The 23,881-nt window shown below is 35.2% G+C and overlaps 1 protein-coding gene across 3 annotated transcripts in view; it reads right to left on the minus strand.

Moving 5' to 3' along the window:
* Positions 1-1,348: 1,348 nt before the first annotated feature.
* The window catches only part of LOC128676851 (nephrin-like), a 104,762-nt gene continuing 82,229 nt past the window's right edge, over positions 1,349-23,881 (minus strand). For 2 of the 3 annotated variants that reach the window (XM_053757247.1, XM_053757249.1), the window contains 14 exons: positions 22,628-22,836; positions 19,084-19,197; positions 18,346-18,531; positions 17,516-17,664; positions 16,792-16,936; positions 10,554-10,690; positions 8,272-8,431; positions 7,667-7,824; positions 7,164-7,320; positions 6,442-6,605; positions 5,453-5,645; positions 5,066-5,240; positions 4,188-4,366; positions 1,349-3,540 (listed from right to left, as the gene is read on the minus strand). In XM_053757247.1, the coding sequence (XP_053613222.1) occupies positions 3,443-3,540; positions 4,188-4,366; positions 5,066-5,240; positions 5,453-5,645; positions 6,442-6,605; positions 7,164-7,320; positions 7,667-7,824; positions 8,272-8,431; positions 10,554-10,690; positions 16,792-16,936; positions 17,516-17,664; positions 18,346-18,531; positions 19,084-19,197; positions 22,628-22,836 (2,224 nt within the window). In that variant the 3' untranslated portion in view covers positions 1,349-3,442. The remainder of the gene's footprint in view (positions 3,541-4,187; positions 4,367-5,065; positions 5,241-5,452; positions 5,646-6,441; positions 6,606-7,163; positions 7,321-7,666; positions 7,825-8,271; positions 8,432-10,553; positions 10,691-16,791; positions 16,937-17,515; positions 17,665-18,345; positions 18,532-19,083; positions 19,198-22,627; positions 22,837-23,881) is intronic. The other variant, XM_053757248.1, reaches the window with a different exon arrangement.

Here is a 23,881-nt window from a genome sequence, read left to right on the forward strand (position 1 = left end):
AAATTATTATAAATTTTATTTAGCTACTTTTATAATTTCCCGCCATTTTATAATTTCTCCACAGCCAGAGTATATTTAATTTATTGGCATTTTTGTGGTTATTTTAAAAATAGACATTTTTAACTTTGATGATGTATCGAAGTTTTAACTGTCGATATTTTAATTTAAGATAAGATAAGATTTAGATAAATGTCCATAGATTAACAATAATTGTTTTTTTCATATAATAATCTTTTCGATTATATCTAAAGTCATCTAATCAATCTCATCTAAAAAAAAAGTGTGAGGATGTGTGTACCTATGCATTCTGTACTCATGTTCCTCCTTCACGCAAAATCTACTGTATCTATTGTTATGAAATTTGGTACACGGGTAGAATATAACCTGGAATAACACATACGGTTTACTTTTTATCCCGAAATTCCCTCGGGAGCGAAGTCCCGGGGCGCAGTTAGTATACTATAGGTATAAACATTAATGGCAAGGTTGTATACAAAACAATATTAATATCTATTTATACCTGTGTTTACGAAATAAATTATTTTATCAGAATCACAAATGTCAAGTAAAAGAAAATTTAAAAAAATATAACATATTTGTGGGTGTCTTTAAATATGGGTCTAGAATCAGTCGGTGGAGTTGCCAACTCCAAGAATAGGCAGAAGGAAACTTTTTAATATTAATGTAATATTTTCACAAAAATGTGACCAGATATTTATTACAAGGAACGTTGGAGTAGCGTACATCATATAATACTAGCTGCCCATCCCAGATTCGCTCGGGTAAAACTATAATCCTAACTAATATTAAATGTTAAAGTGAGTTTGTATGTTTGTTACCTCTTAATGATATAGCTACTCAACATGAAATTTTGCATACATATGTAAGTTGAAGTATAGTATAGTTGCCGTGGGAAGTTCACGCAGGCGAAGCCGCGGGAAAAGCTAGTAATTTATATACCCAAACCTTGTGTAAATTTGTTGCGTAGTTTCAAAGATAGCATACATACGGACAGCGGGAAGCGGCTTTGTTTTATACTTTGTAGTGATATGAAGGAAAAATGTCTATGTATAATGTATGCCTAATTTTAGAGCGCATTGGCTCCCGAAATAGATCAGGACTATTCCATACTCTCTTGTGGTTATCGTACAAGGAGAGTAGGGGATAAAATGTATTAACAGCCGAGTCAATCATACACATCAGAGATGGTAGATATCAAGCAGCGGACAATTTGTAAATGTATTCACGTAATTAAATAAGTTGGAGAACTGAAGAATGACATAGGTAAGCTACTTTCTGCCGCGGGTGAAGTCCCGGGCAATCATTAGTTAATAAATAAAACCATAGATAAGTTTATATGTTTATTTATGGAACACGATGTAATACTAAAACGTATATACTTCGTTGTAATCGTACAATGATATTTGACAGAAATAAAAAAAGAAAAACTCGATTATAGTCGATTGTACACTTGTTTTATATCATTGCATTGCTCTTTGGTTCATATTTGTAAATAACACTAATGACATACGTGGAAAAAAATTTGACCACATATTTTACCATGTGTGTGGTCAAATAATTAATATTCTTACATTTTTAATACTGAAACTAAACTACCTAACTTTATGAGGATATTTAATTACAAGTTCTTATTTCAAATTTTGTACACTATTCAGAACCTCTAGAACAAATCTGTTTTTTTTTTTAAATAACACACATGAATCATTTGTTCTTATTCAAAGCTAACTCGGTGAGATTTATTTTAATAGTAGATGTAGACATATTATGTCTACATATGTTAAAATATAAAATTACTGTCATAATGGTAATACCCGTATTGAATGATTACAAGTAAATTATTGATCTATTCTATAATTAACATTTTTTACAAAGTTTTCTTTTCTACTCAAAGCTAAAAAAAACCATTCCAAACCTATAAAGTAGTCAGTATTACTACTAGTGTAGTAATACTGACTACTTTATACGAAAATTATTAGAGCGTATACAATTATAGGTATGTAGGTAATCCTGTCTATAGTATGTTATAAAATACTTATATACATACGAAGTGGCAAGAAACCAGTACCTTGTTGTTACCGTCTAACTAAGAATCTATCCTATAAGCGAAGTTTCAAGTTAATATCAACACTTCTCAAAAGTAATCGCAAGTTACCATCTCTCCGTCATCAGAGCGTTTTCTCGCTTATTACCTCAGCCGTTGAGCGTCGGAGCCCAGTGTCCGCTTGTCAGCTCCACTTCGCACGGTCATCGGCATCCCCAGTTGTTAAGACTTTTGTCACGCATATTAACCTTGGCGACATCAAGCCAGGATTTTTTGGATTTGCCCCTTCTGCCAAGGCCAAGTGGGTGCGGCTCAGCTATACAGTGGCATTCACAATAACGAATATAAAAACCTCCTTACGATCACCCTATTTACAAGTGTAAATATTAAGAGTGCGTTGCATCAGTCAGCTTTGACGTGAACTTAATACGACGCAGAAAAATGCAAAGTATTGTTTATATGCCATTGTTGACTGTTGCAATTCACCCTAACTTAAAACTTACTTTGTATTAAATGCTATCAAGTATCTATCCAATTTACTACTTCGTATTTATGTATATAAGTATTTTGTAACACTATACACCTACAGGTGTACACAAATCCTATAAATTATTTAAAAGTTACTATAATAATTTTATCACTTAGTAATACTGGAACTAACACATCACTACTAATTCTTACGTGACATTGTGTGCGCCTTATCTATTATCTTTGGAAAATATGGTATATCTACTACATGCTAAGCTACATTTTCACCACACGACTAAAATTTAGACCATACTTTTCTTAAATTAAAATTTTCTTTCTCATGAAAAAAAAAATTGAAATCTTACAAAAAGTATTTATTGAAGAATTTAAAATGTTTTTATTTTCTTTCCACTGAATTTTGATAGTAATAAAAGGCTATCAAAATAAATGACATTGGTAATGATAAATAATAAAAATAATAATTGTTTTCGGGGTAAACGAAAATAGTTTTCCGCGATATTTTAGTGATCCCAAATTTACAATAGGTCACACTCTTGTCATCAGCGTGTTGCACAATGGTGCAAGAAAACGTCAAAGTTTAATGCAACTTTGACGTTTTCTTTAATCAAAAAAAAAACGGCGGCGCGCAGCTTAAAAGTTAACGTCAATGTTAACTGGAGTAACCCAGTTTAAATCTATCATAGTATTTAAAATTATAGTTACATATAAATACATGGCATTAAATGTGTTTAGATATCTACCTAAGAATACGGAAAATTTCGCAAAATGAACAAGAAAAGATAGGAAAATGCAAATCTCCAAATTCTGACGCTGAGAAAGGACCCAAAAAACGTTCACATAAGAGAGATAGAGAGGGAGAAAGAAAGAAAGAGAGGAAATATTTCTGTATATTCAGGAATCTGTTTGTGTTTCAATACTATCGACGCGTCGCACGCGACTCGTCAGTTCAGTCTCTTGGTCTGCCTCGCTGTTACTTGATTCTACATCATCTGGAACAAATACATATTCAATGTATGTTAAATTATTTGCAGGAACATAAGACGAGTCATTGGCAATCCCGTTAGTGCTACAGACAAACAGACGCGGTGGAGAATTGCAATGAGATCAAATCTTAGAGGTCCAGTTTTAATATTGCCTGGTGCCCGGAAAAATTAAAAAAAAGAGCTCCGGTGGGCACCTAAAATAAAATTTTTTGAAGAAGGTTGAATGGAACCCTGAAAACTAGGTCCACTTTTTGCATTTGCGTCTAATTTTGGAGGTCCAGCGGGTACTTTCTCGATTTTGTTTTATAATATGTAAGAAAGGATATACGATCGATATTACATCGAAGTATACTAGCGTCCCTAGTTACTAAAATTTAATTCTAATATTAATATAAAGAAAAATTACGGCTTAGAAATTTTTGGAGCCTTTTGCATAGCAACGGAACGTAAAAAGCTTTTTTTTTTACTATTAAATAGGTAAACGGGCACACGACCGGTTGGAATTGGTCACTACAGTCTATGGACAACTGCAATATTAGGGGTGTGGCACGTTACTGACCTTGTAGCCTAGTATCTTTTAGAATACACTCCCTCTCTCAACCCTTCAAATCGGAGTACAATGCGAGCACTGTTGTTTAATCAAAGAAACTTACCATGAGGTCTGGTATCGAGTGCAAGAACAGCTAACGGAGCTTCGTCCAGCACTCCTGACCACCTTGCAGCCAGCACTCTAGAACCTCGGTGTCCCCTCACCACGACCGTAGGGACTACGCTTGATGTTAAAGATGACCCTCCGTACATGGATACACCGATGTTTCTCCGCGTTATTGCACTGAAAATAATATTATTTTTAAGAATATGTATTGGCTATAATCGTTAAAAATATAATGAGAAATTAAGTAAAAAAAAAAAACAATTCAATATAATTTTTTCATAAACTATTTCAGAATAGGAAAACTTCTGGCAAGATAGGCCAATGACTTAACTCAAGGGGTTCTAAATATCTAACGGTATGGCTTATATATGCATGTGGAAACCTATACTTTTTAACAGTAAATGAATATTGGTTGATGAAGAAAAACATATCACAGATTAAACACTTCTTCAGTATCTTCTATTGAATATGGATAACTTTGTATTGATTTAAGCTCCATTGGCATCTTTGTAATTAGTAATGCAGTCTGATATGACATAACTAGTAGATGAAAACAAACTTGGTCATCAGTACATCAAGAACCCAAATCGTCAACCGATAAACTTCATTTCATGCAATTCTCACCATTCTATTCCACAGAATGTCATTCACACTGCACAATTAGACTAGCGTCTAAGTATAATTTATCAAAAACATTCCAACCCGCCCCGGCTTTGCACGGGTGCAAAAATATACATGTTACATATACATAAACCTTACTCTGGAATCACTCTATCTATTAAAAAAAAACCCGCATCAAAATCTATTGCGTACTTGCGGCAAGAGTCTTTGTTTTGTACAATGTAGTGATACAACAACCTTTGTGTATAAACTTACGTCTGCTCAGCATTTAGTCTAGGCCTTTTCTTCTTGCACATCACAACCAGAGCTACACATAATGTCGTCAGTATCGTCAGCAATATCAGAGACAATACTGCTCCGGTCAATAAGGCCACGCTGTTGTCACTTGGAGTAGGAGGTGGAGGTACTGGAGTCATCGTTTGGAGGGAACCTATAAAGAAAGTTGAATTTAGTTTTTACCGAAGGTTGACTGGATAGCGAGAGTAGAATTTTAGATTTTTCGTTTGTTTGTCTGTCTGTATGTTTGTTCGCGCCTCACGCAAAATCTACTGGATGGAATATGGCGTGGTTTTTACAGCCCCGAAATTGCGGACAAAAGTTAATTTGACACAAAAATGTACTACAATCTGGAATCGATCTCACCTGGCACATCTAAATCGTACGCAGATCTGAAGTCCACGCTATATAACGCTGCAGGCTTAGCTGATCTTCCTCTAGAAGTCTCCGCGTACACGTAGAAGGTATACCTCCCTGATGATAACGTGTTCAGAGCAAACTGAGGTCGGTCGTTGACTACACGATACACTGCTTCTGATTGGGCTTTGCCGGTTATACCCTGATGAAAATAGGCAGGCCTTATTTGAATAATTGAATATTTATTATGTAACATTTGAACATTGTGTCAATTCAAAATCCAATGTTAATAGAGTGAGCCATTATTAGTGTTTATCATCAGCTTCAAATATCCACACTGCCGCAGTATTTACAAGATTCATGCATAAATCTGCTTGTACGTCATGCTGTACAAATATAATATATGTATATAGTAACCATAATAAGGATTATAATAAATTAATGAATGAATAAAACAGCCAACACATATATTTGGATGCTATGGCGATGGCTAAACTGGCGATCTATATGTGTATCCTCTTCGAAAACAAATAAGCAAATATTAATTAATTCAAAGAACTAATCGACTCGTACACAGCATGACTGAAACGCAGAAAAATATCACTGGAAACAAGTATAAATATTTGCACGCAATCGGAATTATATCGATCGGAATAATAGGCATTTGCATGCGTTGCATAAAAACGGGAAAATACATAATTTCAAACCATGGTGTATATGAATCCAGGTTCCTACAATGTACCTCTCATGTTCTAATATTCCCGGTTGACGCTGCGAAGTTGGGAGTCAGCGTAAAAATTAAACCATGAAAAGTTTGAGGATTCGGCTGTTACTTTACCACTAGCCACCTGTCTGACGTCAACCATCGATAGGATGCTATTGCTTATCAGCTACCAAACCTATGTCCCTTATTTCGCGGGAGGATTGTCCAAATACAAAGAGAAACTACACGTCGCAATACACACATGCATATATAGCACGGACACCACCGCGCTCACCTGATCATTCATAGTTGAAATTTCATTGTCTTCTATATGTTCGGCGCGTGGCCGTACCTCTATGGCTTCTAACAGAAACCTCTGGGTTAAACCACCATCGTGGCCAGGTTCGCAGTGGAGTACTTCATTGGTCAGCTCACAGTTTGAAGGTGCCTCGGGAAGAGCTAAAATCAATAACTTGGTGTATTAAGGATTTGATGGCATAAAGAAGAAATTTCACTAAAATTCTATCAGAAAAGAAGATAGAGACAATGTGAGGAATGTGTTAGGATGTTTATCACTCAAACACGCTAAATGTACCTACTGAATGGATAAAATATAGTACGCGAGTTCTTTATATTTTTTCAAGCCTTTTTCAACACTATTTAAATAAGTTTTTTTTGGCATTTCTATTTAGCAGTGTCTTTTTCCAAATTATGCATGAGAGATTGAGAAAAATAATATATAGATATATAATACAATATACACGAAATTTGGTAAAATTACAACTTAAACTTCTGAAAATTCCCAAATGAGCGAATATAGTAGTCTTAAAACTTTGGAGAGACATCGAAACATCCTCCTCCTCCTCGCGTCGTTTTCCTCAATGCTAAGGGTCGTGACTACCCCGAAGGAGTAACTTTTCCTTCACAACGCGTCTCCATATGTTCCGGTCCTTTGCGACGTGAAGAGCTGCATGCAACTTGGTATCCAGAACAGCGCTTATTTGTATCGAAACATACCTGCAGGCATAATCCTGAAGAGGCAAGGTTCCCGCTGGTTGCCTATGTCGTTGCTGGCCCAGCACGCGAGCCAGCCCAGGTCGTCATCCTCACTCTGTAGCAGACCGTGAATGACTGTGCTGATAGAACCGGTCACTGTCACGTTGGAAGCTGGGATCTGATGTGGTACATTTTTAAGAAATCTTGGAGTTATCAGTTAAAAAATATCATATTTTAATTGTTTATTCATTTTGAAATTCTTCAGAATGGAATATTTTCCCTAATTTAAATGTTTGCAGGACATATGTACGAAACTTTAGAATACAGATAATGGAAAAATATTCCATTCTCCAAAAGCAAACATTTTATAGGTATGGTTTTTCATTGCTCTATATTGAGAGAGATTTAAATGACATATGTCCCTTTTTTTTACGCGAATACCAACTTGATTGGAGACAAAAAAGTAGATCATTGTAAAAATATATTGAAAGGTAGTATTGGTAAATATGTAATAATATAATTACCGGTAAGACATCTTTAGTCCCATTATATGTCCAGTAGAACCTCAAAGGGCCAGCGTCTCTAGAAGATGGTGCAGTGACGGAACACCTAGCTCTGACCTCACCCCCCGGGGCACCAGCTAGCTGCTGGATGACACTGCCTGATGCACATTCTGGACGAGCTACAAGAAATATTTCTTTAGAAGTTATTTGAGAGTAATTACAAGATTATTTTTAGCAAATCGACGAGCGGAATGGTAATTTATCATCGTTTGCTATGCGATCCCGAAAATTCCAGTGTAAAACCATTTATATAGTGAGTGAATAATGATAAACTACGATACAGATGGGTTTACAACTAACTTTTTGGGAATAAAATGGGATAATAATGAGTGTTATCACATCTGTGGTGACGTCTACATTGTTTTTTCTGAAAGATAATCAGCAAAATTCTTTATCAGCCAATTTTGTTGACACACCTCAATAATTGAAACCATCAGAATATCTGAAACCTCCCATACAGTTAAACATTAAGTATAATATAATTTGAGATCGTTGAAACGTTAGCAACATTAAATAAAAATGGTTCGTGCCGATTATATAATAAAGTTGAAAATACAGTTACTTACAAAGTACATTCAAAGTCAAGGGCTCGCTTAAGGCACTGCCCTCAGAGTTTCTTGCTCGGCATCTGTACAGCGCTGAGTGATGTCTCCTCAATCCTCTGATCATTAGCTTGTTTCCCTCCACTGACACTCCGGCGACTGGGTCATCTCTTATTAAGTGGACCTGAGGACAATATGAAATAGTAAATAATAACAGAATGTAATGCTGGCTATAAACGGGTGGTCATCCCATGGTCCAAGACAGCTACAAAAGGTTAGGATTGAGTTACTTGGGGCTGATGATGTAGACATGAAATTTATTTCATTATTAAAACAATAATTAAAGAATAAGAAGTAGATGCATTAACACTACTTGTTGAAACTGAGATTTAAAATGATGACACTGATACATTATTATCTGAAGCAACATGCGAACAATGTAAAAAGCGTTTCTATTATAGACGGAATGTAGTGAGAACCGAAAATAAAAAAAAGTTATATTTCAAGCAGGAAAAGTTTATAATATGCTCGTGAGCATTAAAGTCTAGTTATAAAGATCATAATTTTGCATTATATATTTTATTGACTTTGAAAAACGTGCATGTAATTTAATGATAGTAAAAGAGCCAGAACAGCACATATTTTTGACAGAATTCAGAGCTTATAAAATCCCGATATTTTTCAAATGTATGTAGTAATTATATTGGTAATTTTTAACATCAATTTTGTAAGACTAATAATTAATAATGCTCAAACGAAACTTCTGTGAACGTCCGTTGATTTTAACAAACATATTATATTTAATAATAAATAAATAAATATATTAGGACAAATCACACAGATTGAGCTAGCCCCAAAGTAAGTTCGAGACTTGTGTTATGGAATACTAATGACACTATATTTTACAACAAATACATATATAGATAAACATGCAAGACCCGGGCCAATCAGAAAAAGATCATTTTCCATCATGACCCGACCCAGGATCGAACCCGGGTCCTCTCGGTGCAGTGGCAAGAACTTTACCACTGCGCCACCGAGGTCGTCATAATTTTATTGAATCTAATAATTAAAATTTAGCTCATGCAATAAACTTTTAAATAAAGCTATTCTTAATACTACAAATTGATTTTCATGGCGTTATAATTAAAAACATATTAAGGAATGTGGGCAGGCCACGCCACATATAAATTTGCCATTTTACTTTAAACATTATATTTGCACGAAACATTTACTGATTTTAGATTAAAAGTGAATGACTTAATATTACCTGGGAATTTAAATTCTAGGCAGCATTTGGATTAATGGCGGCAATAAATACAATATTACGCTCTGGCTGACTTTTGATGCATATTCATATTCAAATTTTACGAGGGCAATTTTATGAGGTTTAACACCTTTAAAATCTATTAATGAACTTTTATGAACAAATAACAATATCATCGAGAATGATAAATTGATCCATTTGACCCTATTGACGACCTCGGTGGCGCAGTGGTAAAGTGCTTGCCACTGAACCGAGAAGTCCCTGGTTCGATCCCCGGTCGGGTCATGATGGAAAATGATCTTTTTCTGATTAGCCCGAGTCTTGGATGTTTATCTATTTATATGTATTTTTATACAATATGGTATCGTTGAGTTAGTATTCCTTAACACAAGAGTCTCTTTGGGGCTAGCTCAATCTGTGTGATTTGTCGTAATATTTATTTATTATTATTATTTATTTATAGGTAATACGACCCAATGATGTTCCGTTTTCAACTATCACAAAGCATTTGTATGGCCGGAAGTTTGTTATAATATAGATTTGAGTACATTTAACTTCTACCTAGTCTGATGGTAAGTGAAGATGAAGTCTACTAGTAGGTTTCGGGAAGCAGGATAAACTACAGCACTCAACTCACAACAACAAATCCATAAAAGCCAATAAGGGCTACTGTTGAATAAACTTAACCAGAACGTTTAAAATAAAAATCTACGGTTTCATGAATAACCAGTATTGCGTAGAACATAGTTGTTCCTTGGAAGCAGTGACCACTTACTATCTAATGAACAGATTGCTCTATTGCCTATTTATTCCTTAATAAATGAAAGTGTGTGTTCCGAATTGTTGTAAATTCGTTGAAGCAAATGCTGTCTGTCAATATGTAATGCTGTACCTATGTTAATAAATGAAGGCATTCTCATCTGAGCATTTTTTTCAGTTTCAACGCAGCCATATTGCGTTGGAGCTTCGAGTCCGCTTTCCTACTTTACTTCAATATTCTTCTATTTAACTCATAAATCCCATTTATGTGTACACATACTTCAGCACCCTTGAAGAAAGTGAAGTTTGTAGCAGAAGGCACTGCATCAGCCGAGCACAACAGTACAGCGTTCTCGTCTTCTCGTAGAAGACGCGGTTCTGATGGCTCCACTAGAGATATCTGGGCTACTGGGGGATCTGTAACAAATATAAATACTGCCATTCCTTCAATTGTATTCACATTACGCATCGTCAAAAGGTCGCAAAGTTTTATCAGCACGTCAGATTCGAAAAAATTAACAGATGACGAAGAGCCCGTCTCACCGCTTGCTGAATATTGAACGGATAGCGTTTGAAATTGTGTTTCAAGTGTTGAATAGGGCTAACTGGCAAATAACATTATGCAATATGTTTCATCAGGTAGTGATAATACAACTAAGCTACAACGTGTGACCCTTCAAATCTATAACATATTCCACAACGGACATTATTACTCTACGGCTTCAACTTTCAGGCAAATCGGAATACATTTTAATCCAAATCCAACTTTTTTAGAAAACTATGACACACATGTACAAGTGCAAATAAGTTTTATTCCTATCACTTACATATTATTTTTCTGTTTTTAAAAATGACTTTCTTAATCATCTGAACGAGAATGATTCCATTCCAGACCGTGACGCTCCAAAGTCCAGCCTTGATAATGAGCCCCTTAAAAATGTTCAATATTCGACTGCTCTTTTAGGGCGACGCTGCATGTCTGATCTCAACCCTTTTTGGAAACGCTTTTGTTGCCTAATAGCTGTCACGACATACATGAATGAGTATGCAGAGGTCCTATTCTAAAGTGGCAACCACACGACAATCTTACAATAATAAACAATTTAATTGTAATATTCAGAAGCTAGTCATTATATTGGAGTTTTCTTTGGTAATTCGCCTCAGAATCCTGGCTTTGTTCGTCTCCTGGGCGAGCCTTTATTACTCTGTCTATTTTGGGCTTCATCCCAGAATCGGCATAGCTTTGTGTGAATTGATTATGAAGCAGTCGTGACGACCTCGGTGGCGCAGTGGTAAAGTGCTTGCCTCTGAACTCTGAACCGAGAGGGCCCGGGTTCGGTCCCCGGTCGGGTCACGATGGAAAATGATCTTTTTCTGATTGGTCCGGGTCTTGGATGTTTGTTTATTTATGTATTCGTTATAAAATATAGTATCGTTGTGTTAGTATCCCATAACACAAGTCTCGAACTTACTTTGGGGCTAGCTCAATCTGTGTGATTTGTCCTAATATTAAAAAAAACCTTGTGTTGATTTCTAATGTCATTTAAGTCTATCATCATACAAAATAGCGCATCCATGCATGCATTCCATTTTTAATATGTATACAGAGACAAGAAAGAAGCAATTAAAAATCAGTATTGAAAGTAAATCGTAAAAAGTAAATAACATATAACATATAATAATCATATTTCTTCATATCATAAAATCGAAACGAGGCTTTAAAGAATGTAATATATTTTTTTAAATAAAACTTTTATCTTCATTTTCTATATTTCTACAAAACTACTATTTGGCTGGTTATTAGATGGCTTTTAGTGTGTGACATAAAAACTTTATTAAATTCCCAAATAACAGGAAGCGTTAAATTTAAAACAAGTGGACCAAAAAGCGGCGGTCGCTGTATTAAATTTAGGAAACTTATTTTATGCACGTACAGAACACAATAATACAAGTTGCAAAACAAACAAACACGTAATAATTGTACTGTTACCTACTCCCAGAGGGACATCTCGCCACAGTCTAAAATTATTCAAATGTCACAATAGAAGTTTTACACAGACTGTAAACTCTCACAGAATGTGAATAATGTTCAAGGTGAAACATTATCTGCTTTCAGATTGACCTGGGTCCTGTATGCATAATAATGTTATTAAATATAGAATTTCGTAGCCACACATATTGAACTAGCCCCAATATGTATAATTTATATCTATAATTTATGATCATTAAATAATTAAATTAATTGGTAACACAAGAAAAGTCTATTCAAATGTCATAATTTATTAATGCAATGACCTAATCGAGCATGTAAATTTGTTTCTTCGTCTCGATTTCTATATTTTAAATATATTTACTAAGGTTATTGATAAAAAATAAAATTTTACCGTGGCATAAAGCATTTAATAACCCAACTTTAAATTCGCTTCATAAACGTATTCGTCATTGCTGAGGGTCGCGCTCGTTACGTCGAATGAAACACACACATCGATTTTCTTAGAAATGCTAATTGATTCGTGTGAAATCCCATCTCCATTAAACATGTATTTATTTGCATTACGAATCAGTTGATGCAATATAGATTAATTAGATACATTAATCCTAATCCATTGCAATCGTGGCTTGTGGTTCCGCCCTAGAATAAGACGACTCCATATCTACCCGTAGATGTCGTACGAGGCGACTAAAGGATACACAGCCTAGGCAGTTGATATGGAACGATAACATTCCCAAGAAGGTGTTGACGTCAGGCAGGCGGTTGTAAAATCACAGTTGAATCTTCAAAGGGTTTTTTTTTACGCTGAGCCCGGGCTTCGAGGCTAAACAACCCCGAACGCGACCGGGAACATGCAGAGATGAAAAAATAATCCAGCGCAAGAATTAATTACCTACATGAAGACGAAGACATGAATAATATGATAAAATAAATCCAGTAGGTTTCTATCCTACATTTTTTTTTTTAATACAATTTACCTGAGCACAAAACCAAAAACATGTTTTTTTTTTACAAAAAATTTATTACAATAATTATTTTAACTAAATATACGTATTTTCCTAGTCTGTGTCCAAACGCGGTCGGTCAGTGCGACTTTGTCAGTGCTTCGTGTGCTGAATAAACTATTCACTTGTCTCCTCCAATAGCATTCAGTTTTGGCTTTGTTAAATTTTAAATCGTGATTGCTCTACTGCTCGCTAAATGGTTAATGTTTAGTTATTACAATGTGATCACTTTGTTGTTTTGCTTCTTCTGAGCATATTTCTAGACCGATAATAATAGACAACCGAATAACAAACAAACACACATATATATACATACACACATACATACATACATACACACATACATACATACACACACATGTTTGACATAGGCCACTATATACCGCGGTTGGAGCCATGTGCGGTAGCTAGTTTGTAATAAATTAATTTATTACCAAAAGCTAGGTCGTGGTTAGCAACCAACACAACCGCAGCGTGCGGTTTTTAGTTAATTAGTGCACCGATGAAAACATGTCAATAAAATATATGTAGATTCTTATTTTTATCTGTTGGCAAATACGTGATAAATACTATATTTTTTAGGCATTGTAAAAATTTGTTCTGATTGCAAAATGAATTGCTTTCATTCTAGCCTGGGAGCGAAAGAATAACACGTGTTAGCTGTTGCAGACTGTAAAAGGCTATAAGGAAAAGGGTTTTAAACTGAAGATTCGTCGTTATAGGCGTTATGCTAGCTATCTATCTATTACATAATGGATAATAACGTGATACTGATGTAATAGCTGAATGGGTATGTCTTTTTATCTATACAAACTTTGTTTTGAGTCATTGTAAAAAATAAATAATATTAAAAATTTGATAATACTCGTTCTTATCTTAAATTTTCCAGATTTTGCCTGAGAACTGCAGGAATATATTTTTAAAATGATCTTTTTACTTAAACATCACGTTATTTTGACTATATAATTAAGTAAGTACCTATTATAATAATGAAAACAAATAAAATATCTCATTTTACACAAATATATAATGATATAATTAACTTCAAAAGTTAAACTCAATGCTGTCTCAAAAGTTATATAATATGTCACACAGAATTACCTACAATTCGCGACATGGCATACTCGTAGATAATAAGACTCTGCGCGTGACATTGAATGATTGGATAATTAAAAACTTTATATAAAAACTTTATAATGCTTCATATGAAATTCAGGAGCGAATGTTATGAGATGCATTTTAAACTGAGCTCCTATTAGACTCAAAGTCGAATTTTGAGCTTCCTATATGTTATTTTTAAGTTCTTTAACTATTATATTACATTTTGTGGTTTTTTTACATATGTTATATTAGCGTAAGCAGACCTCAAAAATACTGGACGTAAAATTAACTCAAAAGATGACAGTATTTTTGTTGTTTTATTCAAATAATTATCACATGTACACCGTGTTCATAATTTAATCATGTGTTAATTTTTTCAAAAATATTTGTTGTGTGTTTGTGCATTTATTGTAAATGTCTTATCTATTTACGAAATATTTTGATTACGATTACAAAGATAACTTTGACGTTACTTTAACGTGCGCAGAAAAAAGAACGAACGAAGTACGCTATTTTGTCTAAACGTCAGCGGCGCGCCGGTTAAAATCAACGTCAAATTTGACGGTGCACCTCACTCTAAACTTTAAATGGCGGCTATGGGGTCAAACTACTTATTCTGAAGAAACATACATTTATAATCAAATTAACTGTTGCCTACAGCTTTGCGTGGTAGCAACGTTTAACCTTGAGTAAATTTTAGCCGAAAGTAACATACAGACGTTCGTGTTTATAATATTAGTAGTTTTAGTAATTTATATAGGTAGTATGTATTAGTTAATTTATAGTAAGTATTAGTAGTGAGTATTGTTGAAAAGTTAGATTAACAACATAATATTTTGAAGCTGTCTCCTTGTCTAGTAGCAATTAAAATGCAAAGATTAACAGTTTTATTTCAAGTTTGTCTTAGATCCAAGCAAATAGCTGCATATCTCGTAACTCTTGAAATTTCTCAAACTTATTTAACTTTTCAGCGCCGGCGTCGAGTTAAGGCGAGCGAGGCATGCATATTATTACGTACATTTTTTATTTAAGATTTTCGTTATAAGCAAAACGGTTTTGTGTGTTATCCTATTTGTTTCTGATTTGGAATATTTTTTATTAATATTTTTTGGAGTTCCGTACATCAAAAGGGAAAAAAAACGGAAGCCTGTAACAGATCGTTCGAATATTCCGTTGTCCGTCAGACGAGATTTTTCTCAGCTACACGTAGTCGTAGATCTATGAATATATGAGTTTGTGAGAGGTCAATAGTGGCCTCTTTTAGCTGTGAATAATTCAACATCGTACGTCGACGCGATCAAATCATATGACCGTCTAAGTTGCAAACTTTGCAATTTTACAAGACAATAAAAGCTATTACGTTATCTGAAATTTCGAAGTATGCCATATAAGGAATAGTATGTTATGTAGTTATTTGTTTTTATTTTAATGTTTTATCTTAAAAAGTGTAGGTAAAAATGTGACGATAATGTACTTTTACAAGTGCACTTTTACAACAAAGCTATTATAAACATATAGTTAACTTATATTCATATAAAATACAATCGCAAATAAATGTTTCACCTTTTGTAGATTAGTATTTACTTAGGTACAAACTAATTAATTATGTCGGATTCGTAATGCCCCTAATATCCTTCGAGACATTAATAGAGTTATTAATATAATGTTATCACAATCCACAAATCGCCTTTCAAAACCGATTAAGAACTCAAAACTTGAAAAGATGACGCCACAGTTTACCGTTTAAAACTTAAACGAGCTTTCAAGCATTCTGAAAGTGTAGACACTACGGTCCTCTCGCCCCGGCGAGCCTTATCCAGAAGTTATCGCGACAAGCTTTATCTACTACGGTAAAAGGGTGTTTAGCCTGGTTTAGCTACCTTTTAAGTTTATCTATGTGCTTTTTATAGCATCTTTTTAGAAACTATATTCCTAGTTATTTGACCAATTTGGATGTAAGTGTTTATGTAACATATCAGTAACAGAGAAGAACTAGAATTGTACGACCGCACCGCTCTCACCCTAGTAAGATGACGTGTATTGAGAAGAGAATTTTGAATCGTCATCTGTAAGACAATGAAAAGTGCAAATTTATTGTCAACTATATATTGTCCGCGGCTTTGCCCGCGTGAATTTCTGTGCAAAAGCGGATTAGTAATTCTTTCAAGAATTTGATGCCCATACGAGAGTAGATTTGTATAGAAGAAGATTTATACCTAGCAATGAGTACCTAATTGTAAATTGCCGATGATGTGTTTGCCAATAATCTAACAACAAAGAATGCAGACAATCATGTAAATAGAGAATAAAAAGTAGGAAAGCGAGCACTGTTCTTTGACCTTTAAACCATTGAAAAAATCAAAGAGCTCAAATTAGAAAAAGATGGTGAAGTATCAGAGGAATAAAAATGAGGTACTTACACATAACGTCGAAGGTCATGGAGTCCTCCAGGGTGTACGCGGGAAACCAAGGGTTGGAGACCCGGCAGACCAGCTGCTGGCCACTGTTCTCCCGTCGCACATGCCAGGTCATGATGCTCTTGGTGACTTCTCCATCGACTTCGATCTGGGTGGAGTGTAAAGTTGATGTATATTGTGACATGATTGTATATTGTGTCATCTATCATGATACTGGTTGAGTTCACTGGCCTTCACAGAGTTCAGTAAAATTATATATTTTCAGTTTTGGATTGAAGCGGTTGTGGTGTTACGTAGGATTATATATAGTACCGTTTAGTTCATATCCCACCCATAAGTCTCGAGCTTATCGTATCTAACTCAATCTATATAATTTGATCAAGAATGTTTATTTTATTGTCGTTAGAGAGATCTTTTTGACATCCATACGTGAGAAATAAATATATGTTCGTGCTCAGTAAACTTTTAAGGAATACTCTCATCGGCAGCTTGAACTTTGCCTTTTTAGTTCATGCATATTATTATAATACATTGTCATTCAAACTAAACATATGAACAAACTTCAATATGTAGCTGAAAGATTCTACCCCAACGAACATTAATAATGGGGAACTTTGGATCGGACATGAGACGAGATGCAATGATTTTTTGATTGTATTTTCAGAATGAATTGTGTATCTAACATTAGTACATAAACTATACGAATAAAAAATAAAAAGATACTCACCTCAGTCAATGTGGAGTCAACCTTCTGCGAGTTGATAAACCAGTCTATATTCGGCGCTGGTTTTGATCCTCGCGTCATGCAAACAAAGGACCTGTCATGGCCAGCCCTCATGACCCCCTTGCCGGTCAACCTGACCAACTGGGGCTTTACTATGGACAAAATGATATTTTTTTACGGCCAATTTATAATTATTTGTCAAAAAGTTATTAAACTTAATTGGCTGAATTAGGCTAAATAATTTGACCATTCCAAGACTCATAGCAGACCAGATTATATAAGTATCTCATTCCAGAGCGGTATCATTTTTATGGCTGGCAGCAAGAATATATTCTGGGCTTGTTTTAAATAATGCATTCATAAGAATACATACAATAATAAACTCTCTATGTTTTCTGAGTGTTTTTGGTTACATTCCTGGCTGGGATGGCTCAAAGACTACCTCGGTGGCACAGTGGTAAATTGTGAAGTGATCCCCGGTCGGGCCATGATGGAAAATGATCTTTTTCTGATTGGCCCGGGTCTTGGATGTTTATCTATATATGTATTTCTTATAAAATATAGTATTATTGAATTAGTATCTCATAACACAAGTCTCAAACTTACTTTGGAGCTAGCTCAATCTGTGTGATTTGTCCTAATATTTATAATTTTTTATTTGTTTATTTAAAGCCCGGTGTCCGCTTGAAAAGTAAACATTAAAATATTGGGAATGATGGTTTTACGAGGCTGAAGATGCACAGGATATGCTTCTTCAGCCTAGTGTGGAGTGGTCCTCGCCCTGTCAACTACTAAATCCTTTTTATAGTATGCTTGAAAATAAAAATACTTACAATATAACTTAAGAGTAACGTCCCTAACTACAGGCTGGAGTAACGGTGGTTCCACTCTGCACTGCAGCCTCGCATTGGCCATTTCTCTCGACAGCCTCTGCAGATGCAGTTGGCATACGGAACCATCTTTAGTGATAGTCAGCTGTTCGTCCCCTCTGTACCAAGAGACGTCTGGTGGTGGCTTGCCTAGAAGGAGAAAAACTTTTATTTTAACCACAAATTGTATTTTTTTGCCTTTTTTTAGGGAGTTTTTATTTAAATATAAGCATGTGCATAGATGTATAGCCATCTCTTTCAGGCGAAACTAGTTTTATATTTCTCTTAGCTGTAACAAGCCACTGCATAATAATTTTGTCTAACTGATGGAGCAAAAAAATCTTATGCGTGATCTAGCTTTTGCTTTTTGTCCCTTAGTCGCCTTTTACGACAACCGTGTAAGTCTACGTATAGTCACAATCTATGGCAGGAACTATGCGCAGTAGTATGCTGATAACATTCAGTCTACCATCTAATCTATTATCATGGTACGCTTCGTGGAATAGTGTATGTACTATACAGACAGATGTCTAAAGCGGAATACGTCTGCATGTCATTGTCTGTTCTGAGACTCACTGCGCGCTCCTAAATCCATTTAGTATACAACTAACCAAGCAAGCAAGCATCGGAAATAGACCACTATAGATGCCCGTAATACTACCATCCGTCATTAATGTTCTTAGGGCCGCAGGGCATACTAACCACCAGCTGCTTGACAAGAAAGCAGCAAGTCTTGTCCTTCCCTGAAGGGCCCGGCCATCGCGCCAAATATCTCTTTGCCATCTGAATCGTATATCCGAGGTGCTTCGGGTGGGACTGAAAAATATGCATGTTCTTTATATAAAAATGTTTTTTTTGGTTATAAAATTTACAGTAAACTCCTGGAAACATGGAAAAAACTTATAGTGGTAAAAAGGGACAAATATATTTATTACGACTTCTCTTGTAAAACCTTATCAATGCAAATGTCAAGGTCGTGTTCCAGACAAGTTAAGAACAATAGGAATACGGCGACTGCTCTGCCAAGAGTATACGGAGAAGGTTTATAATTAATGGATCTCGTATATTATTTGTTACTCTTTTACGCAAAATCTTAAGATTTCGATGAGGTTTGATACAAATAAATTGGATAGTTTTAATGTAAAATATCCCAGCTGGTTACCGACACGAAATTATTTAACTGGTTGTTCACCGCGAAATTAGACCTGGAGATTATATATCCCAACTTTTTTACAGGCTAGACCATAGATAAAAGAAACATAATATGGCCTAAACATATCTCCACCGTTACCGAAGTTTCATGGTTTCATTACGTACACTATAAAGTTCTTCTTTTCGAGTGAGTTTTTGAGTTAGCTGGTGTCAGATTTTATTCAAAACACTTAAAGGCATCTAGCATAACTTTTACGACAACATAGATACTAGTGAATATAAACTGTAAACCAGTGTGCAAATCAAAATCAAATCATTTATCGCTTCCTTAATGTATCATACAGGTCTTTGTTTACATTAAATTGTAACAATTAAGGACCCCGACGGGCGCTGCAATGGGAGAAGGGCTATATAAATATATTTCGTCAAGTTAACGTTATTTATTACATATTTTATGCATGTTTCCTTGCGATATTTTACTTCACTGGAAATAAGTTAGGTGGTGGTCAATGAAAACATGAGTCAGATAGGTATACAAACTCATGTGGCATGAGTACGATTCGAACCTAGACCGATCGCAGATGGAAATTCTTATCGACTGAACCGCCACAGCATCTGCCATAGAGCTAAAGCAAAGGTTGTCTGGAAGAAATTGCATTAGCGACAAGTCCGCCTTTGCACTCATTATGTTTGAATATCTTGTTGTAACTGTACTCCTTTGTGAATGGTGCAATAAAGAGTTTATCTATCTATCTATCTAGAGCTTATATTTATAAAACCATAGAAACAAAAACAAACAAACTATGAAGCGGTGGTGGTGTAATTGTTAAGACACCCGCCTGTGGATCGAAAGGTCCCAGGTTCGAATCCTACTCGTGCCACATGAGTTTGTATACAAATCTGGCTCATATATAGTAGTTTTCATAGACCACCACTTGCTTCCGGTGAAGGAAAACATCATGAGGAAACCTGCACACTGGTCGATTATTATTAACTTGTGTGTGAAATGGAGAAGGCAAATGGCAAACTACTCCATTAATAATACCAAGTTGTTGTGTGTATTTAATTCCACGTAATGACCACGACCCTCAGCCATGAGGAATACGACTATAAAGATGAAGAACAAAAACAATAATGAGATATTAATGCATGTAATTCATAGAACGTTCACATTTCTATATTATTCTGAAATCATTCTAACATTAACTAATAAGCACTTGACAGTCTCCTTAAATATCGGCATATTTTCGTCCGATTCTGATATTATCCTCCTCTTATCCCACAGGATCACGAAAAGTATCCAACTTAGTTCGCGAACAGAATATACACCTATAATAGCCATTTCCCAGTGGATTCCCTGTAATAATTGCTTATACATTGACATAATATAAACTGAATAAATATGATTCTATTTAATATATCTATTTGCAACCCGGGGCTACGCTCCCGTGGGAATTTCTTGATAAAATTTACCCTATGTGTTATTCCAGGTAATATTCTACAAGGTGTACCCAATTTCATAACAAGCCGTCTAGTAGATTTTGCGTGAAAGAGTAACAAATAGCCATACATCCTCACTAACTTTCGCATTTATAATAGATAAGTTCGCATAAATAAGTAGTTGTGATGGGTAGGAAATATACATAATTTGGTCATGTTAATGACGTTATACATGTAACTGACAAATCAGTTGGGGTACAAGTACATTGTCTGGCCATTTCGCCCCGGTTTGGTCCTAGCAGAAGAGGCAAACCCAAAAAATGTTAGCTTGGTCATCAATTGTAAAAAGGATGCATGCTAATGTTCTGAAAATTTTATTAAGGCTACCAAAATCCGGTGCGCAGTGGTGAATAGTTTGAAAGTGGGCGGACGTTGGGCTGAGGAAGTATAGGAACAACGTTCAGATAAGAAAAGAGATAGACAATTTTGCCGTGGATCTTGTAGTTCAGTTCGTATTTTTTGAGAATACACAGTCACTTGATATACAGTGAGATGGGTTTGCTTCATTCTAATATTCTAATATTTTATTGAATAGAATAACAGAGCTATTATTTTGACACTGAATTTGATATAAGTAATTTACTTGGAAATTTATATCGAAATTCCCTATGAATTTTTATCAAGGATATGTTGAAAAGTATAAAAAATAAATTGAGAATGCTTACTAACATTTTACGAAAACATTTTGCTAAAAATCCATTTATCAAAATTTCTATATTAAGATTTCCAGTGCCATTAAAGGAATTCATGTTTTAACAAGTGACTCTTTAGACTATTTTGTACTTATCTCAAGTTGTAGTTACGACGAAATAAAAGACGGTTCAAGTTACTTCACACCGAAATGAATAAAGTTTTCACTTTGACATGTGAGTCTACTACAACATCACTATTTCGAGTTGAGTATTTATTAAATAAAGTTTTTTCATTCTCCCGCAGTAAGTACGTAACGACACCTTTTGAAAGTTCGCTGAAACTTTAATGGTTGGTTGCACCGGTAAACTTTGACGTTAACTTTAACCTGCCGCACAACAACGCATAGTACGTCTTATAGGCGGCGTTGCGCAGGTTAATGTCAACGTTAATGAATGGGTGTGTGGTGCTATGCACCCTAAGATGCGATAAAAGCAAAATATAATTATGTCATCTAAAAATACTTTTATGTTCGTATTTTATATATTTGTAAGGATTCTTATTTAAAAGTTTAATTCGAAATAAGCAGCGAATTTATTAAGTGTATATTAACTGTTATATAATTAATGAATGTGAAAATGTATATAAATTAGATCAATGTATGTGACATATATTTTAAATTAGACCATCAAATGTCCGTTATAAAATCTTGAAAGTTATCATTAGCTATATACTGTGCGTAAGTTGTTTGTTACCTCTTCAATCTCTATCTACTAAACTAATCTTCTTGAAATTTTGCATACATGTAGTTTGAAGCGTGAAAAAGGATATAGGGTACCTTTTATCCCGGAAAAATAGCTAAAATAGGAAATAAATGCTCGTTATATTATATGCTTTATTCATAAAGATAATTCTTAAATATTGTTCATTATGAAGTGTTTATGTTTATGTTCGAGAGACTCACCAATCACAGTCAGATTGACTTGATAATTCCTAGTCGGGGAGTCGACATAATCGATCCTGCATCGGTATACGCCTTCGTCCTGCCTCGCGGTCTTGGTGACGGCGAGGTGAGCCGATGATGGGTCAGACTCGTTCAGCACGAAGTGGGTTCGGCTGCCGAAGTCACCGGCCACGGCCCAATGGACTGGTGGCCCGTTTCTGAAATCCACCCTGGAACAAATGTATAATAAATATTAAATATACTCCTCTAACGCGAATATGTTTGTCCCCTTCGCGGTGGAGGTGAGCGGGGTATGGTCTGCCGAGGCAAGGGGTTTTGTGCGGGAGCTAGGAAAGCGCCTTAGAAATAATGGTGCTGACCCCCGCGCCTAGTCGTACCTGGTGCAACGAATTTCTCTCGCAATACAGCGAGGGAATGCCGCCAGCGTTATGGGCACATTTGCACCAGGTGCGTCACGGGACGGTATTTTTGACTAAGTTTCCAATAAGAAAAGATTTGTAAAAATATATAATAAACCCTAGTTTTACAAAATGTATATATAATACATATTAGTTATCATAATTATTATTTTGCTTTAAAAAATAAAAATATGTAAATCTCAGACACATTAAGCTATAAAGTTACGTATTTAAAGGTAAACGCAAATTGTGCCAATTGCTTCTTCCTCTAGCGCCGATTGCAAAAGTAAATCAAGGGCAAGGGGTGGGTTAGAGATTCTAATGCAAAATTATAGGCTATAGCTGAATTATAATTCTATTATATTATAATTCGAAATTATAGCTGGCGAGCTATCACTATCTCAATACATAGTTGCTGGTGGGTGAATTTATGAGGATTTCGATAACCGTCATTACTTTTTACCTCCTCCCCAATCCTCCCCCACCTCCCCTCCCCACCCACTCCTCCCCTCATCTACCCCTCCTTTAAAATTCAACAAAGACAAGAATCTATTGACTACCCTAATTTATAAATTATAATCTGTATTGGGTGGTAGGTGTATAATTTTATCGATATTTGGTTTTTAAGATTTTAAATTTCTTATTTTAGAGGAGTTTCGAGGCTTTGTCTACCCCGCTACTGATGACTATAGAATGTCGACTTGGCGAATCAGATTAATGGAGTTCAATAAGACGTCGATATTTTCAAGAAGTACCTAAGACAATAGATTGGTAAGCTCATAAAAAACAACGTAAAACAAGACTTATCACAAAATTCATTCAGCAAAGCAAACAGAGAGTTTAACTAAACAAATAT

Source organism: Plodia interpunctella, chromosome 17, assembly GCF_027563975.2.
Source record: "Plodia interpunctella isolate USDA-ARS_2022_Savannah chromosome 17, ilPloInte3.2, whole genome shotgun sequence".
In the NCBI taxonomy this organism is placed as follows: domain Eukaryota; kingdom Metazoa; phylum Arthropoda; class Insecta; order Lepidoptera; family Pyralidae; genus Plodia; species Plodia interpunctella.